Source organism: Enhydra lutris, unplaced genomic scaffold, assembly GCF_002288905.1.
Source record: "Enhydra lutris kenyoni isolate GAN:26980312 unplaced genomic scaffold, ASM228890v2 scaffoldscaffold13, whole genome shotgun sequence".
NCBI classification, from domain to species: Eukaryota; Metazoa; Chordata; class Mammalia; order Carnivora; family Mustelidae; genus Enhydra; species Enhydra lutris.
Window position 1 is genome coordinate 36,081,333 of NW_019154097.1, and position 22,385 is coordinate 36,103,717.

The window sequence follows — 22,385 nt, forward strand, 5'->3', positions numbered from 1 at the left end:
AAATAAGTTCTATGCTCAATGTGGGGCTCAAACTCACAAACTCACAACATGGAGTTACATGCTCCACTGACTGAGCCAGCCAGCTGCCCCTTGATGATATTTTTACATCCAAAGAATACTGGAGCAGAAGTTACACACACTATAGGATTCTTATGATCAAAAACAAATATAAGTTAATACTTCCAGTCAAGAACTGTAGAACACTTGTTTGTACTCTTTTTTGCCAAATCCCCAGCCAGTGTCACTCTACTTGAATCCAGACATGTGATTTTCCTTTTTTTTCCCCTTCTTTTTTTGGTGTCCCTGGGTGGGCACTAATTTTATTTTCTTTTTAACAGGGAAAACATCTTCAAATCTACTTTCGCTAATTATTCATCTATGACAGTTATCATAACCAACTTTGCAGCGGCACGGCGTGGGGAGCACCTAACAACGGAGCTTAATGCTTACCCAGACCTAGAAAAGGAAAAGATTACTCTGTATAATCGCCTCTTTCTTAGAAATCTTAGTGAGGGTAAGAATTATTAGGCTAAAGCAAAAAAAGCAAATGTACATGTAACTGCATTATTTTCTCTACTTTAACACTTAAAGAAGTTTTTCATAATAAATTTTTTTGGGTAAAGATTTTATTTATTCATTTGACAGACAGAGATCACAAGTAGGCAGAGAGGCAGGCAGAGAAAAGAGGGGGAAGCAGGGTCCCTGCTGAGCAGAAAGCCCGATGTGGGGCTCGATTCCAGGACCCTGAGACCAGGACCTGAGCCAAAGGCAGAGGCTTAAACCCACTGAGCTGCCCAGGTGCCCCATGATAAATAGATTTTTAAATGTAATTGAGAAGAGCCCATCAGTTGTGTGAAATAATTCATAATAAAGAGAAAGAGAGAAAAACGTGGAAAATGCTACAGGTGAACCACTTACCTCTTTAATTTTAGAAGCTAGTTCTTGCCTCTCTTTTGAAACTTTTGCAATTTCTTCATCTAATTCTTGCCTCTGGAAAAAGTGAGAATGCAATCATTAAAGTTAAAATGAGCATTTTCAAATGCTTTCCAGCTGACTGTCTTGCCTTTCAGGTGACACTAATCTGCCCAAGAGAGGCTCGCTCTTCACCCAGTTCCTTCTCTCTTCCCCGGGAGTCCTGACACTCCGGCTGTGCCTCGGGCCACACTGGCTCACACTGGCCCACATGCACACCGTCCAGCCAGGCAGCCTGCAGAGACCCTCCATGGACACCAGCCCTCACAAGAACACAGGTCCCGGGCAGGAGAGCAACCAGAATCCCTGCAAATGGAAGCCCCAACAGCACTGCCCTCGTGACCAGCAGTCCCCACTGCCTCCAGTGCTTGTGTGCCTGATGTGCGCCCATGCAGCTTATCCAAGCCCTACTCTTTTGGTCCGAGTGGCCCAACATGGCCCTAGCCCAGGACCCAGAAAGCACTCCCTCCATAGACCCTAACGAAGACACACACCCCAGGTCCTGCCTCTCTGTCCACACTCTGCCTTGACTTCCCTGTGTGGCCCCTGGAGGAGGGACGTGTACTTCCTGCAGGACTGAGCATAATGAATGTATCTAATTCAGTTTCTCTAGGGTCTGGCACCCTGAGCGCCACTTAAGCGTAGTCTGAGAACAAGCCTTAACACTGTGTGAGACGCTGTTCTGCCCAGTGCGTCCCGTGTGTGCTACTTCTGTCTACTGAGCAGTCTAACCCCTGGGGCTCACTCCTCCATTAATTTCTGGGTGGTTCAAACAGGTTATTCATCACAACCCAGTCATTCCTCTAGCCATAGTGATGGGCATAGAACACAGGCCTGGTAAACTATGGCTCACATTCCCTTATAATCAGGGATCAGACCTGTGTGCACACCCAGGGACTAATCAGACACCCGCCATATCACTGACACGGATCGTGGGGAAAGCAGCCCCTTCCCTTCGTATGGGTTTTCTTCCCTTCTTTCTTTCTTAAGATTTATTTGAGAGAGAGAGAGAAACAGTGTGGGCAGCGGGGGAGTGGGGAGGCAGAGGGAGGAGAGAAAGCAGACTCCCTGGTGAGCGCAGAGCCCAACGCAGGCTCAATCCCACAAACCAAAATCAAGAGTCGGATGCTTAGCTGACTGAGCTACCCAGGTACCCCTCCCCTGGGTTTTCTAAGCTGGGGCGGTGGCACACACAAATGCTGGCACTTGTCTTCTGCAAGATGAGAAATGCCTGACACACAGAATACTCAAGGCATGGAAAAATGGCATCTGAGCCTCTGGACCAGCCATGCTGAAGCTAATCCCTCCCAGAGTTCCTAGGTATATGAGTGGGTCAATTCCCTTTCTGTCTAACTTGGGTTTAACCTGCAACTGAAACATATCTAATAAATTCACTACAGCTTTAATACAAGCCAGACAACAGCAAACTACAGCCTGTGGGCCAAATTCAGCTCACCATCTGTTTTTATAAATAAAGTTTTATTGGAACATAGCCACATCCATTTGCTTATGTATTATCTATCACTACTTTTATGTTACAACAGAGCTGAGTAGCTGAAACAGAGACCATATGGCCTGCAAAGTTTAAATTATTTCTACCTTTCCTTTCTAGAGAGCTTTTTAATCCCTAATATAAGGCATATCGCTTTTGTATACATCTTTATACACAAATTATGCTATCCCACAATAAAACAATGGTATCAAATACTCATCACTAGCTTCTGTACTTATCAGCTATTAAAAAATACTCATCAAGAAATGTTTAGGTACCTGCATTTCCCTTCCACCTCGGCATAAAGCACGCTGGCGGGAAAGCTCATCTAGTTGACGATCTAGAAATTCCTTTCTTCTATGCATTTCCTGAACATGAGAAGGTAAGTCTTTTTCTAAAAAAAAAAGAATGATATGACAATTCTCATAAATATACACATATGCATACACAATGAGAAGAAAAACTAGTTCTCAAAGCAAGGCTATTTTGAGTTTCTCCAAATTACCTTTAATGGCCAACACATTACCTATCACATAAAAGGAAACAGAAGTAATGTTAGTTTGTGCCTTAATGGTACTTACTCATTCTGTGGTTAACTTGGCTATCCAAACTGAATTTTAGGACCTCATTATTAATAGACTTTTCTGGACCGAGACGTACTAAATTTATATCTCCACAGTTTCCTGTTGATAAAAACATCATACTTAGAGATTAATAAGGACACTGCCAATTTCCACGTGTAGTATCTATTTCTCAGCAAGCATATTAACAATCAGGGAAGGGAACCAACATTAACTATCATGAACTCCACACCTGAAACTACACTAGAGGCTTCATACACTTTAGATATTCACAATCACCCTACAGGGGGAGTACTTACCATTTCCACCCAATAAAAGCTACAGAGGTTGCATAAACAGGACATTATGAAGTTGAGATTCAATTATACCAACATTTCTCAAACTATGTTCTGAACACTATTCCACTGTAAAGTACATTTGGGGAAGGGGAGTTAAGTAAGACAGATTTCTTAACCACAGGATATATCATATATATAAAGACTTTCCTTTATGAATACATACTTGAATTCCCAAGACAGGATATTTTACTATCAAATCCTTTTCTGTGGAGCAGTCACAGCAAAGTTTTTGAAACTCTATTCCACATCATGCTGCTGCTCCAGAATCTAAGGGACACAAGGGGCTGGAAATTGTGGAGCAGATAACTGCAAACAGTGGAAATGTCACAGAAGTGGCAGCTAACCACACCTTTATTTTAGGTCGCCGTATTTGGTGTGTTATTTAAGCTAAACATCTCTGACTCCATCACTGGGCTAAATTACAGCAATCAGCACTTATCCCAGTCTGACAGATCACATACTTATTTATTGCCAATCTCCCTCCCCGGAATAGGGTTTTGTTGCGGTCACTGGCTATGACAGCGGCCGGCAGGAAGTACAGTCAATGTGTACTGAGAATGAATGACTTACTAAGCAGCTGTCTACAACATATTTTTGTTTCTAGTTCAGCTCAATCTTCTAAATTTGAAGCCACCTTCTCTGGTCAACATTTACTTGAAGGTTTCAAAACTGCTAACTTACTTGTGTTTCCATGAGAAAGGTAAACGTAATTACCTAGACACTCCCCTCCTATAAATATCTAGAAATGCTCCATAAATTAAAACAGACTCCTTCAAACTGCGGGGTAAGCTCACAGAAATGGAAGAGAAATTCCTAGGGGCCAAAAACAGAGAGAGAAAACTCAAAACCAGAGTTGAAAGTCCACAGGCTGCTGAGGCTTCCCCAGGGGAGCAGGAGGAGTCAGGGCTGGCACTGTCTAGGTGCTCAGAATCTTTTTTTTTTTTTTTTTTTTTTTTTTTTTACTGTACATTCAATAAAATGCAGATGCTTCAAAATCTTTAGTCCTACAGAGTTTGACAAATGTCTACACTGGCAAAACTACCATTCCAGTGAAGACACGGGAACTCTATAATGGAGGCCTGGATTTTAAAGCCCAATGGAAAGGGAAAGGGCCTGGGAAGAGGTGGGAGGATAAAAAAGGAAATGAATCTATCTATGCCTGGGCTTAGCTGGGAAAAACTAAGTTCTCTTCCAGGAATTTCTAACCCTAGGCCCATGCCACATGTGGATTTAGGGACTAAATATAGAATTCAGGGAATGACAAAGATGACCCAATCAAAATACAGTTGAGAGTTTTAAAGTGAGAATACAATGAGCAACTTTATGCCAATATACTTAAAAACCTACGAGGAGTGTTGATTTTTCTTGAAAAACAACAAATTAGCCAAACTCACTAAAATACAGATACCCAAATAGAACTTTAATAGTTAAGACATTCAGACAGTAGATTAAAACTTACCCATCTGTCAATAAACAAAGAGCAACAAACAAAGCACCACCAAAAACAAATTAATCTTCAAGGAATGGATGATCTCGGTCGTATATAAAACATTGCAAAGAATAAACAAAAAATTACCCCCAATTCCATTTTCAAAGTCAGTCTTATAAAAACTAGACAAAGATATGACAAAGAAAAATCACAGGCTGCCCTTATTCATGAATACTAATTTTAAAATACTAAATTAAACATTAATAATCTAGCAACGTGTTAAGAAATAATAATACATGACCAAGTTGGCCTTATTCTAGGAATCGAAGATATTTTAACATTAGAAAAACACTGCCATTTACCCCATTAACAGATTCAAGAAAAAGATTTCATTATCATTTAAACGCATGCAACAAGAAAAATGCATGCAATAAATCTCAACAGCCCTTCAGGACAGAAACCAATGACAAGGGAACTTCTTTATCCCGAGGAGGGTAAACACTAAAGCCCAGAAATCAACAGCTTCCTTAATGGAGAGATGTCCAAGGAATTTCTCTCAGGACGCCCAGGACAGCTGGAAGTAGTGGAAAGAAAATGTGGTACAGAAGACCCAAGTTCTCTTCTACGGCCAGAAGACAGCAATTCTTCTCTAACAGAATGGAAGCTCCAACCCGACGCCCGGCTGGCCTGTCCTGATCCTGGCCCAGCTGCACGGGCAGCACACGCCGGCGCCCTCGCCTTCCCTCAGCCCACAGGGAAAGGCACGTTCAAACCACAGCACTGCGGAGGCATGGGAGCTGCGGGCGTGTGAACTGCTATACCCACTTCTGAGAAGAATTTGGAGAATTTGGCACTATCTAGAAAACCGAAGATGCAGGAAATCCTCCAACCCAACATTTTCACTCCAAGGTCTACCTGTGGTAGGCCAGCGTTTTTATAAACTCTTGACCTAGCACGTGAAGTACACATGATGTCAAAACCCAATACAGAACTCACACGCCTCCCCAAGGAAAGAGCAGAATCCCTGCGCACCCTCACTGCCTGAAGCTCCCCGGAGAGGGCAGCAAACCAACGCCCAAACCCCCGCCTTTGTGGGGCTTATCACATTCCAGCTGTACCCTATGGAGGATCTCTTGATTCTGGTCCTTTTGTTGATAGAAACTTCTGCTAGAGTTCCCCACACCCTACCAATTCTTCCCATGGCTAACCCCTAACTGCTCTTCTCCAGGTCTCATCTTAGACATCATCTCCCCCAGGAGCCTTCCCTAACCCTCCCACGACTGAACCAAGGGCCACTTTAAGGTGTCTGAACATAGCCACATCGCCCTGCTCTTCCGGAATGTCCAGCTTTATGCTCCTACTGCTCACCAATCCAATTCCTCACTACTGTCTCTTGGGAAGGTTTCACTGCTGAAACCTCAGCACCTAGCACAGGGCCTTGGCAGAGAATAAATGCTCAGCAAAATTTGCTAAATGAATTGATGAGTACATATGGGCCACGGCCCCAAGCAGAAGTTATTATCAGAACTGGCTTGCCCTCTGGCATCCAAAGCTGCCAACGCTAAACGCTGAGAACAAAACCAAAAACAAATGAAAAGCCATGTAAGTATCATACCCAAAGGATTCTTCTTGTCTTTACATTTTTCTTTAAATTCGAGGATGATTTTTTTCATAAGTTCATCAACAGCCGCGTTGGAAGGCGCACACACAAGGACACGGTTTTGTTTGATTTTGGCATTGGAGTTTTCATCTGAATGCCCCTTCCTCTGGTTCTACAATTTGACACACACACGCCAAACAGACAGACAGACAAAAGATACTGATGAGCTCTATTACAGAGTTTTCCAGTTTTCTTCTACTTCCACATACATTCGAGAGTTCCCCTTATAAACACTTAAAAGTAAGTAACAGCACCTACAGCTTAGCCTGACACTGAGATGACTCTAGAAGGACATTTTATCATGGCTTCTCTGAGCCTCACCTCACTATCCACTTACTTTACTGCATACTCAATCCAACCAAAATGTAGCCCTGGAATACATTCCAGTTTCTTGGCATTAGACATGACACATAATTAAGCCAGAAGACCACCATTCTAACCCTTCAGATCAGCGTCACACAGGACAGCATTTTCTGTTTTGTGATCTTTTATACCCTTCTCTCCTTCTGCTACCTCTCTCGGACCCAGTTCCACAAAGTATCAAGAAGCTACACAGACGTGCAGGCAGAGAGACCTGTAGTAGTTATTTACATGTGTCAGTTAACTCGCATGAAGCGACGTTCTCAGCTACCAGCACTGACGCCCTCACATGCTCTACCTCTGTCAGGAGGCGGTACAGGAGGCCAACAATAGTTTTTGATTTTCCTGTTCCAGGTGGTCCATGTATCAGACAGATCTTGGCAACAGACGGAGAGTGCTTGACCATGGCATATGCAGTTTCTATCGCTTTCTTCTGGTCTTCGTTGAAATCTCTTAAGTAGGTGATCTATGTAAAAGACATTAGTGAGAGTGAGTTGCTCTTCCTAGAGTGGCCCAGGAGAGGAGGAAGAGAAAAACTCCATTTGAATTTCTTCTAGCCTTTATCAGACAGAAGCTTTGGTTATGATCAGGCAAGACCCCAAATGATCTTTAATCGACAGAACCAATTTCACTACTATAAAGAAAGTTATTTGTGAGTGTCTGTAGGCTTCAGCCCATCTACAACCACTACAACTGCATTTTTATCTGTGATTCTTACAAAGAGGATCACAATAAACTGTTCTGTACGTTTCTCCTATTTATTCTTTACTTAGACAGTAAAAAAACATTCCAAGATATTCTTTCCTAACATTCCAAGATTTTGGATCAGATCGAAGTTTAAATCTCAGCTTCACTCATAAACTAGGTCTCCAAACTCCTAACCTCTCTGAGCCTATGCCTTCCTCATCCATTAAATGTGACACTCCTGGGAGGATGAAAAGTGAGTGATACTGCACGGAAATCCCTCGCACACAACCGCAGTCCACACACCACCACTTTCCTCTTCCTCCCTTGGAACGAACATACACAGCTCTGACAGGGAGAACACGTGCCCAAGTGAAATGGCAACTTCACCCGTCAACTCTCCATCCATCTTTTAATTGCAAAAATAACTCTATTAACCTACTGCTACCTCTGCATTGTCACCACCTAACAAGCATTTAAGTAGGATGCTCATTTCACATTTTAGGCCCCTCGCTAACCATATTTTCAATTCTTTATTGCACTATGCCTTTTTCCTGAGGTAAGCTAAGTAACAAAACACGGACTTTGCCACATCAAAGAAAATGAAGCGCCACATGCTGTTGCTGTGTGCGCAGAGACGCAGCTCTGTCCCGCACGTACGGGAATGTGCGATGAAGAAACACAACACGAGGCTGTCACGTTCTGACACAGAATTTTCAGACTTTTCATTCTCATTTAATCATGACTCACAATTCTCTCAGACGTTGTAGTTAGTAAATCTTTCGTACAGAAGTCCATAGGGTTTGGATTCAGAACAGCTCTGGCCAGTTGGTTCCGTCCACTCAACAAAGACATGGCTTTCAACTTCCTTTGTGTAGTTACCAGAGAACTGATTACAATGCATTTCACAAGCTCATTTAAATTGACTGGCAAATTATCTTGAATCTGGATGGAAAGGGAACACTCAGATTTCCCGTTGCGCACTATTATCAGGAAGGAGAAAAAGCAATTTCAGTTACCAGTGAATAATACTGTCCAGCTAAAATAAGGTTATTCAGAATTATGTATTTTCTAATTCATGTCTTTTGTATGACATATTGTTCAAGTAATTCACTCAAATGCTTATTGAATGGTTCCCAAGAACCAGCTAATTCCTTCCTAGAAGAGGGAAGCAGATAACCAAGCAAAAACGTCAGCAGTGAGGGGCAGCATGAAGAAAGAAGAGAAAACGGGGCGCCTGGGGGGCTCAGTGGGTTAAGCCTCTGCCTTCGGCTCAGGTCATGACCTCAGGGTCCTGGGATCGAGACCCATATCCGTCTCCTTGCTTCCCCCTCCCCCTCTGCCCGCCTCTCTGCCTACTTCTTATGCTCTCTCGCTCTGTCAAATAAATAAATAAATAAAATCTTCAAAAAAAAAAAGAAAAAGAAAGAAAAAGAAAAGCAGAGAAAGGGGATGACAACGTGATGAGGATGTGTTACCATCAAGGGCAAGTCAGGGAAGGTCTTCCTGGTAAGACTGCGCCTGAGCAGAAACTTGAAATAAATGAGAAAACCACGCCCTTATCTGGGGAGAGGGTATTTACTGGCAAAGGCCATGAAGCAAGGGTGTGACTGGAGTATTCCAGGACAGGGACAAGCCTTGCACGGGGCGAGGGTGGGGGTGGGAGCAGGGAGACAAGGGCTGCGAGAGTCAGAGAAGAGAACAGGGCTCCATTTTATAGGGCTCTGCAGACCACGATACCGACTGAATGTCACCTCAAGTCAGGTAGAAAGCCCCAGGGCAGCGCAGTACCGGAGAGGGACACGCTTGAAGTCACACATTGGCAGAATCACTCTCACTGTGGGGGAAGATGGAATTGCAAGGGGAAAAGCACAAAAGCAAACAAGCCACCAGGAGGCAGTGCAGTGGACGGCTGCCCGGACCAGGACGCAGGAGCAGACACGTAACTTGGATCCTGGATACTTCGCGAAGAGTCAACATGATTTCCTGATGAATTACACATAGGGTGTGAGACAAAGAAAGCATCAAGGACGCCTGGGGTTTTGGGTCTGAGCAACTAGAAAAACACAGGCCCCACTTGCTGACGTGGGAAAAACAGAAGGAATAGTAGACGTCGGGCAGAAAATCAAGTGCTTCCTTCGTTTTTTTTGTCTAACAGATTTGCAAATGGAGAGGTCAGACAGTTGGATGCTTGAGGAGCTAGGAGGAGAATACTCAGAAATAGAAATCTGGTGCATGTCGTCATTTGCAAGAGTCAAAAGCACTTACTGAGCTATGTACCCCTCCGGCTACTCGCCCAAACGCAGTCTACGGAAGAGCTGGGCTGGACCACACCCGAAGTGCAGCCCGCCAGTGGCAGTGCGGCATGGCGCTGAACTCCAAGGAGCTTCGTTTCTAAGACTAGTTGCAAAAAGGCGAAGGAATAATGAACTCATGTTTTCGTGACATAAGTGAGACTAAGAAAGCAGCAATGTTAAAAAGGCCGCTTGGCATACAATGAAGAATGCGGGCGACCCTGCAGTCAAACAAACACAAGTTTAATTTCCGGGCCGACTGCGCGATACTGAGCACGCGCCTGGGTGAGCACTGAAGCCCTGAGCCTACCTTTCCTGATGAGCAGAGAATACACAACTCTCACTGCTTTACAAGGCTTTGAGGAAGACGATAAGAGAGCACAGGAAGGACAGGGCATGCGGCCAGGCACACAGCAGGTGCTGACCTTACTTCTATGATGCTACTCCCAGGAGAACGGTCCCTACAACACCAGGGATGGGAGCAATGGAAACAGCGAAATCTTCAAGTTGCCTTGCAGTGACTTATGTGTTTGCTCTTCTCACTGATGCTTAGCCACGACACCAAGGTTGTGATTTAAGATACAAAAGACAGCTGGTTTGCAAACTGTTGTTTAATAACAAACCCAACGACAGATGAAGGAGTGTGTCAGAAAGAGAGGACATTACAAAAGAAAGCTTTTAAATCATAAGTCTAGCCCAGTAAGTACTGGGCCTTTCCCAGGTAAGTCTAGAAAAACGAAACAAGGACTCTGGAAGGCAAGTAACCTGGCAAATACATGTCTCGAATACGCGTAACAAGTATGTGGCTGGTAAAGCACGGCTCCGAGGGAATTAAAAGACGAGCTTCTATCTCACAGATTGCTCTTCACAGTCTCATCATGTACTTACTGACGGAAGTGCGGCGAAACTTATGAACATACGCGCAGTGGTAATCACGGAGATCTTCCATGTGATCTCTCTCTGTATCTTTATTCTCTCCGTTTTGTCGTTCGGGAATCAAAAACACCAAATCATTTTCCTTTGGATGAAGTTGTTTTGCGAGTTCGCATTCCTCAAGATGAACTATGAAACGATAAGAAGTTGGCATTGATTCTAACAGAATTATTTTAAATGAGATTAACTTAAAGGATATTAAACCCTTGTACTAAATTCAACCAAGTATACAGCGCAAGATGTTGTAATATCCTTCAAAGTAATATTCTGAGTCAGTCAACATTCTCAAATACAGATTATACAGTATTATAAAATGCCTCTTAACAATGGCTAAAAAGGGGACGCTTGGGTGGCTCAGTGGGTTAAGCCTTTGCCTTCAGCTCAGGTCATGATCTCAGGGTCCTGGGATCGAGCCCCCAGTCTGGCTCTCTGCTCAGCAGGGAGCCTGCTTCCCCCTCTTTCTCTGCCTGCCTCTCTGCCTACTTGTGATCTCTGTCTGTCAAATAAATAAATAAAATCTTTACCAAAAAACAGCTAAAAAGCCAAAATAAAATCACAATATTCAAAAGTAGCTAGTAAATTTCCTTTCCTTAAAGTTTTAGTTTTTAACCAAGAAATTCTTTTTTGCTCCTCACTTTCAGAATCCCAGAAGAATACCCCAAAACAGATCCAAGGACATATAAGAAATTTGAGCCTACTTGTGGCATTTCAAACAAGGTGGAAAGGCTAGTTGTAAACTACTGGGGCTGGGAAAACAGCGAGTATTACAACAAAAAAGCTGAGCACCAACCACCAGATCCAGTAACAGTGAACTAAAATATGAGGCACTGGGTTTAGGTAGACAGAACCAGTAACTCCAGACAAGATTTTAAAAAGTAGCAGGTATGGAGCGCGCCTGGGTGGCTCCGACTCAGGTGATGACCTCAGGGGTCCTGGGATGGAGCACCTCATCGGGCTCCCTGCTTAGTGGGGAGTCTGCTTTTCCCTCTCCCTCAGCCCCTCCCACTGCTTATGCACGCACCCTCTCTCTCAAAATAAATAAAATATTTTTAAAACAATAAATAAAAATTGGCAGGCAAGAAAGATCTATGTGAAGATATCAGAGAGCAATTACAACAGTGAAGAACTACTATGTTGAGATCCAGAGGAATGTGGAAATCCAGTGGAGGCAGCCCTGTCATTTCCCCCTAGAGACATGTGAACCGTTCCTGGAGTGATAGCCAAGAAGCCAGGCCATACCTGGGACGGCCTTGTTGGACTAAAAAGACAAAAACTGGAGTCCAGGGCCTGTACAGAATGGGAGTGGGGACCCAGGCACCTCTATATGCTTCACACTGGGACTATGAAGGAGGCCTCAGGACTACGCCCCAGGATGAGGAAGCAGCAAACCTGCCTTGACATGGGCGACAGCCCAGCTTCCAAACAGCTGGGCACTTTAGAAAAGCCCAATCCCTTAAACCAGATCTAGATGATCCCACATCACAGGTGCCCCCAGAAGTCTGGCAGAAACAGAGGAAAATCCTCTTTGGAGGAAGATAGTATCATCCCAGGCCTCAAATTAGTTTTATAAGTGATTTTCCAAAAGACCAACACTCGCCAGAGATAAGCAAGGCACATGGAGAGAAGAAACACACCAACTGGTAGGATTCATAAACAACCAAGGACTGTCTGGCAGCTATAGATTATATCTCACACAGTTTAAAAGGTTTTGCCTCACCTACGGAGACACTCAAAAGAGCTACTAAAACTATAGATTTTGGGCGCCTGGGTGGCTGGCTCAGTGGGTTAAAGCCTCTGCCTTCGGCTCAGGTCATGATCCCAGGGTCCTGGGATCAAATCCCACATTGGGCTCTCTGCTCTGCGGGGAGCCTGCTTCTTCCTCTATCTCTGCCTGCCTCTCTGCCTACTTGTGATCTTTGTCAAATAAATAAATAAAATCTTTGGAAAAAAAAAAAAAACAAAACTATAGATTTTGATAACTCAAGGGTGCATGTTTTAAGTTTTAACCTTATTGTTCTAAAATAGCAAAAGATGTGTAAATTGAGATACAATTTCCAAACAAGAAGAAAAAGTAAAATTTTAAAATGAGAAAAAAAGTAGAAGTATTCAACCAAAACAAAAGGTAATACATGTAATATACGATTAGGTTCACTTACTTCTTTGTGTTTCATTTTATGGTTCACTTTCAAAAATTCACCTGTGGTTATTTAACAGTTCAAAGTCTCATATATATTGTACAAAGTATACTCTAGTTCTATCAGGTTTTTTGTTAAAGATTTTATTTATTTGCCAGAGAAAGAGAGAGAGAGAGATCACCAGAGAGCATGAGCAGGGAAACAGCAGAGGGAGAGGGAGACGCACGCTCCGGAGCCCGACACAGAACTCAATCCCAGGACCTGAGTCAAAGGCAGGCACTTAACTGACTGAGCTATCCAGGTGCCACTTAGTTTTTTCTTTATATATTCTGTTAGGTATGTAGACATTGAGACTTGTCATCTCTTCTGCTGAACTAAACTCATGCAAAATTCCCTTTGTACGTAAGGTTTCTTCTTGTCTTACAATCTATTTAGTCTGATATTAACAAAGCTAAACATCTTTTTTTAAAAGATTTTATTTGAGAGAGAGAGAGAGAGAGAAAGTGTGTGCACATATGGGTGACTACCTGCTGAGCGCAGAGCCAGATGTGGGGCTGACCCTGTGACCCTGACGTCACAACCTGAGCCGACCTCAAGAGCAGGATGCCCAACCCACTGAGCCACCCAGGCACCCCTAAACACATCCTTTTTTAATAGGGTTTGTGTGAGTGTCCTTCTCCAAACTTTTTTTTTTCAGCCTTTCTGTATTCTTATGTTTACATGTATTACTTATTCATACATATAGTGTATTACTCTATCAATCATATTATTCTTTTTTTTTTTTTTTTTAAAGATTTTATTTATTTCTTTGAGAGAGAGAGACAGTGAGAGAGCATGAGCGAGGAGAAGGTCAGAGAGAGAAGCAGACTCCCCATGGAGCTGGAAGCCCGATGCGGGACTCGATCCCAGGACTCCAGGATCATGACCTGAGCCGAAGGCAGTCGTCCAACCAACTGAGCCACCCAGGCGTCCCTCAATCATATTATTCTTGAAATACCGTTTTCTTCTACAGGATTCTAAGACTACTTAGAAAAGTGCAAGTTCAGATACAGGATAAAAGAATACAGATGATATTGGTCATATCAGATAGCAAGTCAGCTCTCAAAGACTTGTAAGGGTCCTACCTAAAGGGCTTAAACTATACTGGATAGAAACACAAGTATATTTAAGTCCACGAATTTATGAAATTAAAAAGAAAAAAACACATTGGTCAACACCAGTGCTTGCAGTGAATTAACTCAGGTTAATTCACTTTTTTAAAACTGGTCAAGAGTCAAGTACTTTTCTAACTTTCTTTATAAAGCACACTACTGAATAACCAAATAATATATAGACATTTCCTTATGGAATTATTCCAACTAATAAATGAAATGATCAAATAAAAATGTCACCATTTTGTACCTTTAATAAACTAATTTAGGTATTAAGCATCCACAGCTACAAAGATTACTAAAAGAGAAATTAGAGATCACTCACCTCCTGATAAAAGAATATATACCACCATCTATGAGACAGTTTTGCCAAAAATTATAAATCAAACTTGAATCGGACCATATCTCTAGATACAACTATCAATTTCTAAGAAATGCAGAGGAGAGAAAAACATACCACCAAACACCAGGGGGACACAATCAACAAGTACAGACAGTAATTCTAAAGGATCAACAACTCAGCTTCTTCAACAAACAAATTACAAAGGGGAAAAAAAAAAAAAGCAGAATTAGAAAATTACAGTTCAAAAAGACATCAACTAGTGTTAATGTGTGGACCTAACTTGGACCTTATTTCAAACTGGCTGAAAAAAATAATGAAATTGGAAATCTGAACACTGACTAGCTATCTGACATTAAGGGATAACTTAATACTTTAGCAATAAAATGTTATCTTATTATAAAATCTTAGATGTCTGTATCTTTTAGATACAAATTCACTGAATTACACTGAATTACAAATGACGCCCCAGCCCCACAAAAATCAAACCAAAGAAGATCTGCAAAACCTCTCCATCAGAGACTCTAAAACATGACTGAAAATAAAGCAAAATAACTGGATATAATTCTTATTCACAAATTAGAAAATTATTAGAAAGGTGTCAATTCTTGCCCAATTTCCCCATTTTTTTCCTCTAAAATTTATATGGGAACTCAACCAAGAAGAGCCAAGGCACTCTTAAGGCAAAACCATGTGGCTATTAAAACTCATTATAAAGCTGGACTAAGTCATTAGGCAATGTGATGTGGGCACAAGGGTAGGCAAATGATCCAAAGAAGAACGGGGTCCAGAAAAGAAATCCATGAGTAAAATGGACACTAGATTTACGGCAAATATGGCACTGCAGAGCATGGAGAGGATTTTTTTTCAATAAATAATATTGGGATGACCACAACTCCATTTGGAAAAAAAAAATGAGACATGACCCCTACACATCCCATTCATGCGTAAAAATAAATTCCAGGTCGACAAAACGATGAACTCTCTAGAAAAGGGGCTGAAAACTTTTTCTGTGAAGAGCCAAACTTCTCCTTTGCAAGCCACATACAGGGTCTGCAGCATATTCATCATCTTTTTTTCAAAGTTCTTTGGGGCACCTGCGTGGCTCAGTCTGTTAAAGCATCCCAGGGTCCTGGGATCAAGTTCTGCGTCGTATTCCCTGCTTGACAGGGAGTCTGCATCTCTCTCTCCCTCTGCTCCTCCCTGGCTCATGCATCCTCTCTTTCTCAAATAAATAAATAAAATCTTAAAAAAATGTATCTTTAAAAACATAACCTTACTCTAGGGCAGTACAAAAACAGGATATGCGGTAGATCCGCAAGCTGGAGTTGCGGACACCTGTTCTAGATGTTAAGATAATATATTTATGATCTGCAGCAGGGAAAGGTTTCTTAAATGAGGTACAGAACACTAACCATTAAAAAAAAATAGAGAGGGGCACCTGGGTGGCTCACTCAGTCCACTGAGTGTCCAACTACTGATCTCAGCTCAGGTCTTGATTTCAGGGTTGTGAGTTAAAAAAAAAAAAAGAAAGAAAGAAAGATGCATTTGCTATGTTAAAAATAAATTCTAGGGGCACCTGGGTGGCTCAGTGGGTTAAAGCCTCTGCCTTCGGCTCAGGTCATGATCTCAGGGTCCTGGGATCAAGCCCCGCATGGGGCTCTCTGCTCAGTGGGGAGCCTGCTTCTCCCTCCCCCTCTGCCTGCTGCTCTGCCTACTTGTGATCTCTGTCAAATAAATAAATAAAATTCTTTAAAAAAAAAAAATAAAAAATAAATTCTAGAGGCGCCTGGCTGGCCTTGCCTGGGGGAGCATGCAACTCTCGATCTTGGGGTCATGAGTTTGAGCCCCACATTGGGTGTACAGATGACTTACATAAATAATAAAATTTTTAAGAGGAATAAAATTTTTAAAGACATCAGTGAGAGTCAAAATGCAAGCCAAACTGAGAGAATGGCGTGTATCCAGATCATATAAGGAACTCCTACAAATCAGTAAGAAAGAGGTAACAGAAAATTAACAATAACTTTGAACAGGCACTTCCCGAAAGAGATTACTGAACCATCTACTAAATCATAAAAAGGTGCTCACCCTCACTGGAAACAAGGGTATGGCAAAATAAAACCACAAAAGGCCATCAATACAAACATGGCACAATGGGTAAAACTAACATGGCGGTCAGTACAAACGTGCTGGTGGAGACCTGGAACCACGTGACTTCTCGCACACTGTCGGTGGGGTGTGATGCTGAACGGGCCAGGCGCGACCTAGTCAGCCTGAACACACACATACCCAGAGACTCCAAAATCCACCACAGGACGCAACAAAATGCCCTCACACCAACACTGAGACAGGAACATCGCAGTGGAACTGTTCATGAAATGCTGTGTCACAGACTTAACATAGCACACCCGAGGCTGCTGTCCTTAGAAAGGTCTGCATTCAAGGGTGGCCCTTGGCATGTGGGATCCTTGATCCTGGGATTATCATTTGCTAATGAGAATGGCTCGCTGTGCCTCAAGTGTTTGCAAAAAGAATATGGTCTGTGCCAAACGCCTGCTATCCTTCTGAAGTCAGGAATTCAGGCCGGCAGAGGGTGTTTTGGGCACGAATCTCCAACAAGCTTCCCTAGTGGGGAACATTCTGCCAGCCATGCATTGCACAGCTCATTACTAGGAAGTAAAGTACACTGCATATGACTCTACTGGGAGACGATTCTCGGGCTTGCTCCCAGTGTCGTCCGCCCTTCACGCCAATGTGCTTCTCGCCTTGCTGATTCTGCTTTGTAGCCTCTTACCATAACAGTCACAACCATGAGCATGAATATATGTTAATTCCTGTGAGTTGTCCTAGTGAATCGCTGAACGTTGTGATGCCACACAAGACTGGTCAAGTTTACACACAGGTTAAATGAAAGAAGTTAAAGAGTAGATACTATGATCAAGATAATGCCAGATAAATTCGTGATTTAAATATTTAAAAGAAATACAAAACTACTACGAGAAATACCAGACTCAGGCCTGGGTGGCTCGGTGGGTTGAGTGTCTGCCTCTGGTTCCCGTCAGGATCCCAGGGTCCTGGGACTGAGCCCCACATTGAACTCCCTGCTCAGCATGGAGTCTATTTCTCCCTCTGCCCCGTCACCAACCCCACCCCAATGCTCGGAACACTCTCTCTCTCACAAAAATAAATTTTAAAAATCTTAAAAAACAACAAAAAACAAAAAGAACAACAACAAAAACCCAAAGTCAGAACCATAAAGAAATTAGTACAGTTTTGAACACGTGTAGAAACTATGCCTCAAAATCAGTAACAAACTGCGAAAAGCAATTTACAACGCACATACATTAAGAAGAAAACAACATCCCTAGCAAAAAAAAAGGTTGGGGGGGGGCGCCTGGGTGGTTCAGTAGGTTGAGTGATCAACTTTGGATTTCGGCTTAGGTCCTGATCTCAGGGTCATGGGATGAAGCCCTGCAGAGAAGGGAATCTGCTTCTGTCCCTCTTCTGCTCCTCCTGCCCCTCACCTCACTCTTGTACTCTCTCTCAAAATAAATAAAATCTTTAAAAAAAAAAAAAGGGAAGGAGGAGGAGGAGGGGCAGAGGGCATGAACAATTATCCCCACATTCCCCTCACTAAGAATACTCATGATCAAAAAAGATTTGGAAACAAAATTACCACCTCAGATGAGATACACTTTACATACATAAAACTGGAAAACAAAGTTGAAGCTAGCAAATGAGGGAGATGTACATTCTTACATCTTACATCTTCCTGTTAGAAGTGAAACTGATGTTCCTTTCCGTAGGCAGAGCCAATAGGGAACAAGTCTTAAAATATACACACTGTCTGACCTAGTGTTCGTGACAGGGAAAACTATAAACAATGTACATGTCTAACTAGACACCACTGGTTAAGTGATTTGTAGAATATACTTACAATGGAATAACCACAAATATTAAATATACTGTTATTTAGTAATTCTGAAAAGACACAATATATTAAATAAAATTAAATAAAATGTAAGTTTCATGAAGGCAGGAATCTTTTGTTTTCTTCACAGCTATATACCTAGCATCTAAAACCATATCCTATAAGGAACTATAAATATAATAACCATTTGCTGAATGAATGAAAAATGTCATTAACGTATAGGTAAAATGACCCTACTACATTCACATACACACAATTCACACTGGTGAGTAGACAGTCTCACAGTAAGATATACACTACTATTTTCATAGGACTATCTTGGAATGATTGGAATTGGTGAAATTTCTTTTTCTGCTGACTAATATTATTTCAGTGTCCTACAATGAACATATAGTACCTTTCCCCCAAAATATACACACATGTGCTTTTTATCTTAACTGCCTCTATGGCGCAGGATGGATTGGGGGTAAGAGGGGGAGGCAAAAGAGGATTTATACTTCTTGTTTTAAAGAGTTCTGAATGTTTGGTTGATTAATAACTAATGCCTAAGTGTGATATGTGTTTCAGACCAATGATGAAATGAGAAAATAGGAAGATTTACTCAGAATCTATCAACACTATTATTTGGGGGAGGGCTTTGGGGACGCCCTCCCCCAACCAATCTTGTCAAGCTCCCTTCACTCACTGTCTCTTCCATATCCAGCTTCCACTCTGGCCTGTGGTACTCTAACTACAGAATGGTTAAAACCATGAATTTTATATTCATGACTGTCCCAGTAATTATTCTAATTATGACTTCTTTTTTCCTTGAATATTTTATTTATTCATTTGAGAGAGAGAGACAGTGAGATAGGGAACACAGGCAGGGGGAGTGGGAGAGGGAGAAGCAGGTTCCCTGCTGAGCAGGGAGTCCAAAATGGGGCTCAATCCCAGGACCCTGGGATCATGACCTGAGGCAAAGGCAGCCGCTTAACGACTGAGCCACCCAGGCACCCCTCTAACTAAGACTTAAAACATTCCTTTTAAGAGGTTACAAATTCACCTATGTCCTATGTCCCAGAAAATTCAAGTGACGATAAGGTTTCCTCAAACAGAAATCTCCAATTACTATATATTTCAAATTACAGAAGAAAGAACTTACCCACAAACTCCCAGTATTTTTTATAATCAGCAGGAAATTTTCGTAAGTGCAGCTGATAGAATTTCTCTTTGTTTGGAGAGCTGATCCACTCCTGTGCCACCTATACAAAGTAAAAAGGCATATTAAGAGAGCAAAAACATTCTGGAAAGCCAATTCTAAACAGCAAAACTTCCCCAAACAAGTAATAAATAAAGCCCAGAACCTAAAACCCCAAGTGGCAGAACATGAAAAATTCATTTGTGACTTCTGGTTTCCAGTTTGGCATGTAAGGAACTTAGAAGTCACTACTTGATCCTAATGAGTAAAAAGCAAGCTAAAAACTCAAACCTTCCCATTATCACAAGTGACAGGAGCACAAAGCTCAGGGCCAGGAGAGGAAACACTGAACTGGAACTGATGGGCTGCTTCAGGCTCAGTGTGGACAGCTCTGAGAGATAACTACTCTAGGGGAAACACATCTTAAGGGGGACCCCCACACTTTGTTGAGTTCTACCTCTAAGGAGCCCTTCTGGCCCTCACAGCAGTAATGGAGAAAATGCATTCATGCTTCCAGCACAAGGAGGAGGAAATAAACTATTTTGAAATATACCAGAACATTTCGATCTTAACAAGGCTTGATCTTGGAGAAAGTCTCTTATTACCAGAATAGAACTATTTGAGGGAAGAAAAATAACCAACTACAGCCCATTCTGGCCATCCTGTCCCCCCTAGGGGGGGTGGGGGGAACTGAGAAGCATGTGTATGGTTCATAGTCCAGGAGCCAAACCTCCCCAGAAGACTGAGAGGCTATCACAGGATTACAGAAAGGTCCCCCTCCTCCATAACTTACCACATTACCAAAGGCCTTCTTACTGCTGACTCTTCCTTTCACCTACATCATGTCCACCTTACAACAAAAATTGTAAGGTACACTCAACAAAGGCCAGAAACAGAGACTGAATAAGCATCAGAATCAGAGGTAGATATGGCAAGAATGTTGAAATTATCACACCAGGAAATTTTTTAAAAATGGTAATTAATATACTATGTGTTTAATGGAAAAAGTAGGGCATGGAAGAAATGATAATGGGGGTGGCCTGGGTGGCTCAATCATTTTAGCATCCAATTCTTGATTTCAGCTCAGGTCATGATCTCACAGTTCTGAGATCAAGTCCTGCCTTGGGCTCCATGCTGGCCATGGAGCTTGCTTAAGATTCTCTTTCTCCTTCTCCCTCACTGTATTTAAAAAAAAAAAAAAAAAAAAAAAAAGAATAGATGATAATGTAAATTCTAAGAATCAAAAGAAATGCCAGAGACCAGAAAACACTGACAGAGATGAAGGATGATGTCTCTGGTGGGCTCGTCAGGAGACTGGACACGGCTGAGGCAAGAACTGCTGAGCTTGAGGATCTGGCGACAGAAACAATCAAAGCTGCGAGGCAAGAAGAACAAAGACCAGGGGACAAGAACAGAATACCCAAGAACTGCGGGCCAGGGCCAAAGAAATGGGACAACCAGGAGCAGGAGTGAAAGGAACAGAAGCAAGACCTAAAGTGATCATGACTGAGAGTTTCCCCCAAATTAATGTCTGACACCAAATCACAGATCCAGAAAGCTCAGAGGACAGCAAGCAGAACAAATGCCAAAAACTATACATAAGCGTATCGTACTCATACTTCAGAAACCTGAAATAGCAAAGATAAAAAAATCATGAAAGAAATCAGTGGAGAAAAACATCCTCCCTACTGAGCAGAAAAGGTAAGCATAAGAATTACATCTAAATTCTCAGAAACCATGTAAAAAGGAAGAAAGTGGAGCAAATATTTAAACTGTTGAGAGGAAAAAACCTACCATCGTAAAACCCTGAACCTACAAAATTATTCTCTGAAAGTGAAGGAGAAATAAAGGCTTTCTCAAAGAGAAATGGAGGGTTATTTGTCACCATTAAATTTATCTTGCAAGAAATGTTAGAAAAGATCTTGAGAAGGAAAAGCATATTGGTCAGAAACTGGGATCTACAGAAACAAAGAGCATCAGAGAATAAGTGAAGGCGAAATTAAAACCTTTATGTTTCTTATTCTTAACTAATCTAATAGTTTATTCAAAATAATAGCAATGATTTATTCAATTATGTATGTTTACATGTGTATATATGCTTATGTATGTTTACACATAAGTGAAACAAACGCCAGTAATGATGCAAGGGGTGGGGGCGAAGAATTGGTAATATTCTATTATAATGTACTTACACACCCATGAAGTGTTACCTCAAAGTGGACTCAGATTAGTAGTAAATATGTATTGCAGGCTCTAGGGCAACCACTAAAAAATGTAAAGAATAATTTGATATGCTAAGGAGAAAGAGAAAATGGCATTATATAAAATGCTCAGTGAAAACCACAATGGTGGGGGTGTCTGGGTGGCTCAGTTTTTCAGCATCTGCCTTCAGCTCAGGTCATGATCCCAGCATCCTGGCATCCTGCGTGGGTGGGGGGAGCTCCCTGCTCAGTGGGAAGCCTGCTTCTCCCTCTGCCATTCCTTCTGCTCGTGTTCCCTCTCCTGCTGTCCCTCTCTCTGTCAAATAAATAAAAATCTTAAAAAAAGGAAGAAAAAACAAAAAACCACAATGGCAGGGAGGCACATGGGTGGCTCGGTTAAGTGCCCAACGCTGGACTTCAGCTCAGGTGATGATCTCAGGGTTGTGAGACTGAGTCCCACCTTGGGCCGGACATGGAGCCTGCTTAAGATTCTCTCTCCCTCTGCCCCTCCCCACTGCTCATGTGCGTGCTCTCTTATTCTCAAAAAAGGAAAAAACCGTAGAAATTAATCCACTTATATCAATAGTCGCCTTAAATGTCAATGATTAAATACACCAAATAAAAGATAAACTGTGAGAGTGAATCAGAAAACAAGACCCAACTATATGCTGTCTACAAGAAACTGACTTTAAAAGTAAAGACAC

General features: G+C 42.1%; 1 protein-coding gene across 3 annotated transcripts in view; it reads right to left on the reverse strand.

Moving 5' to 3' along the window:
- Positions 1 to 22,385, reverse strand: part of LOC111146140 (senataxin) — an 82,254-nt gene that overhangs the window by 19,129 nt on the left and 40,740 nt on the right. For all 3 annotated transcript variants that reach the window (XM_022501554.1, XM_022501552.1, XM_022501553.1), the window contains 8 exons: positions 19,445 to 19,544; positions 10,699 to 10,872; positions 8,267 to 8,499; positions 7,131 to 7,298; positions 6,428 to 6,584; positions 3,046 to 3,147; positions 2,743 to 2,858; positions 919 to 990 (listed from right to left, as the gene is read on the reverse strand). In XM_022501554.1, coding sequence (XP_022357262.1) covers positions 919 to 990; positions 2,743 to 2,858; positions 3,046 to 3,147; positions 6,428 to 6,584; positions 7,131 to 7,298; positions 8,267 to 8,499; positions 10,699 to 10,872; positions 19,445 to 19,544 — 1,122 coding nt within the window. The remainder of the gene's footprint in view (positions 1 to 918; positions 991 to 2,742; positions 2,859 to 3,045; positions 3,148 to 6,427; positions 6,585 to 7,130; positions 7,299 to 8,266; positions 8,500 to 10,698; positions 10,873 to 19,444; positions 19,545 to 22,385) is intronic.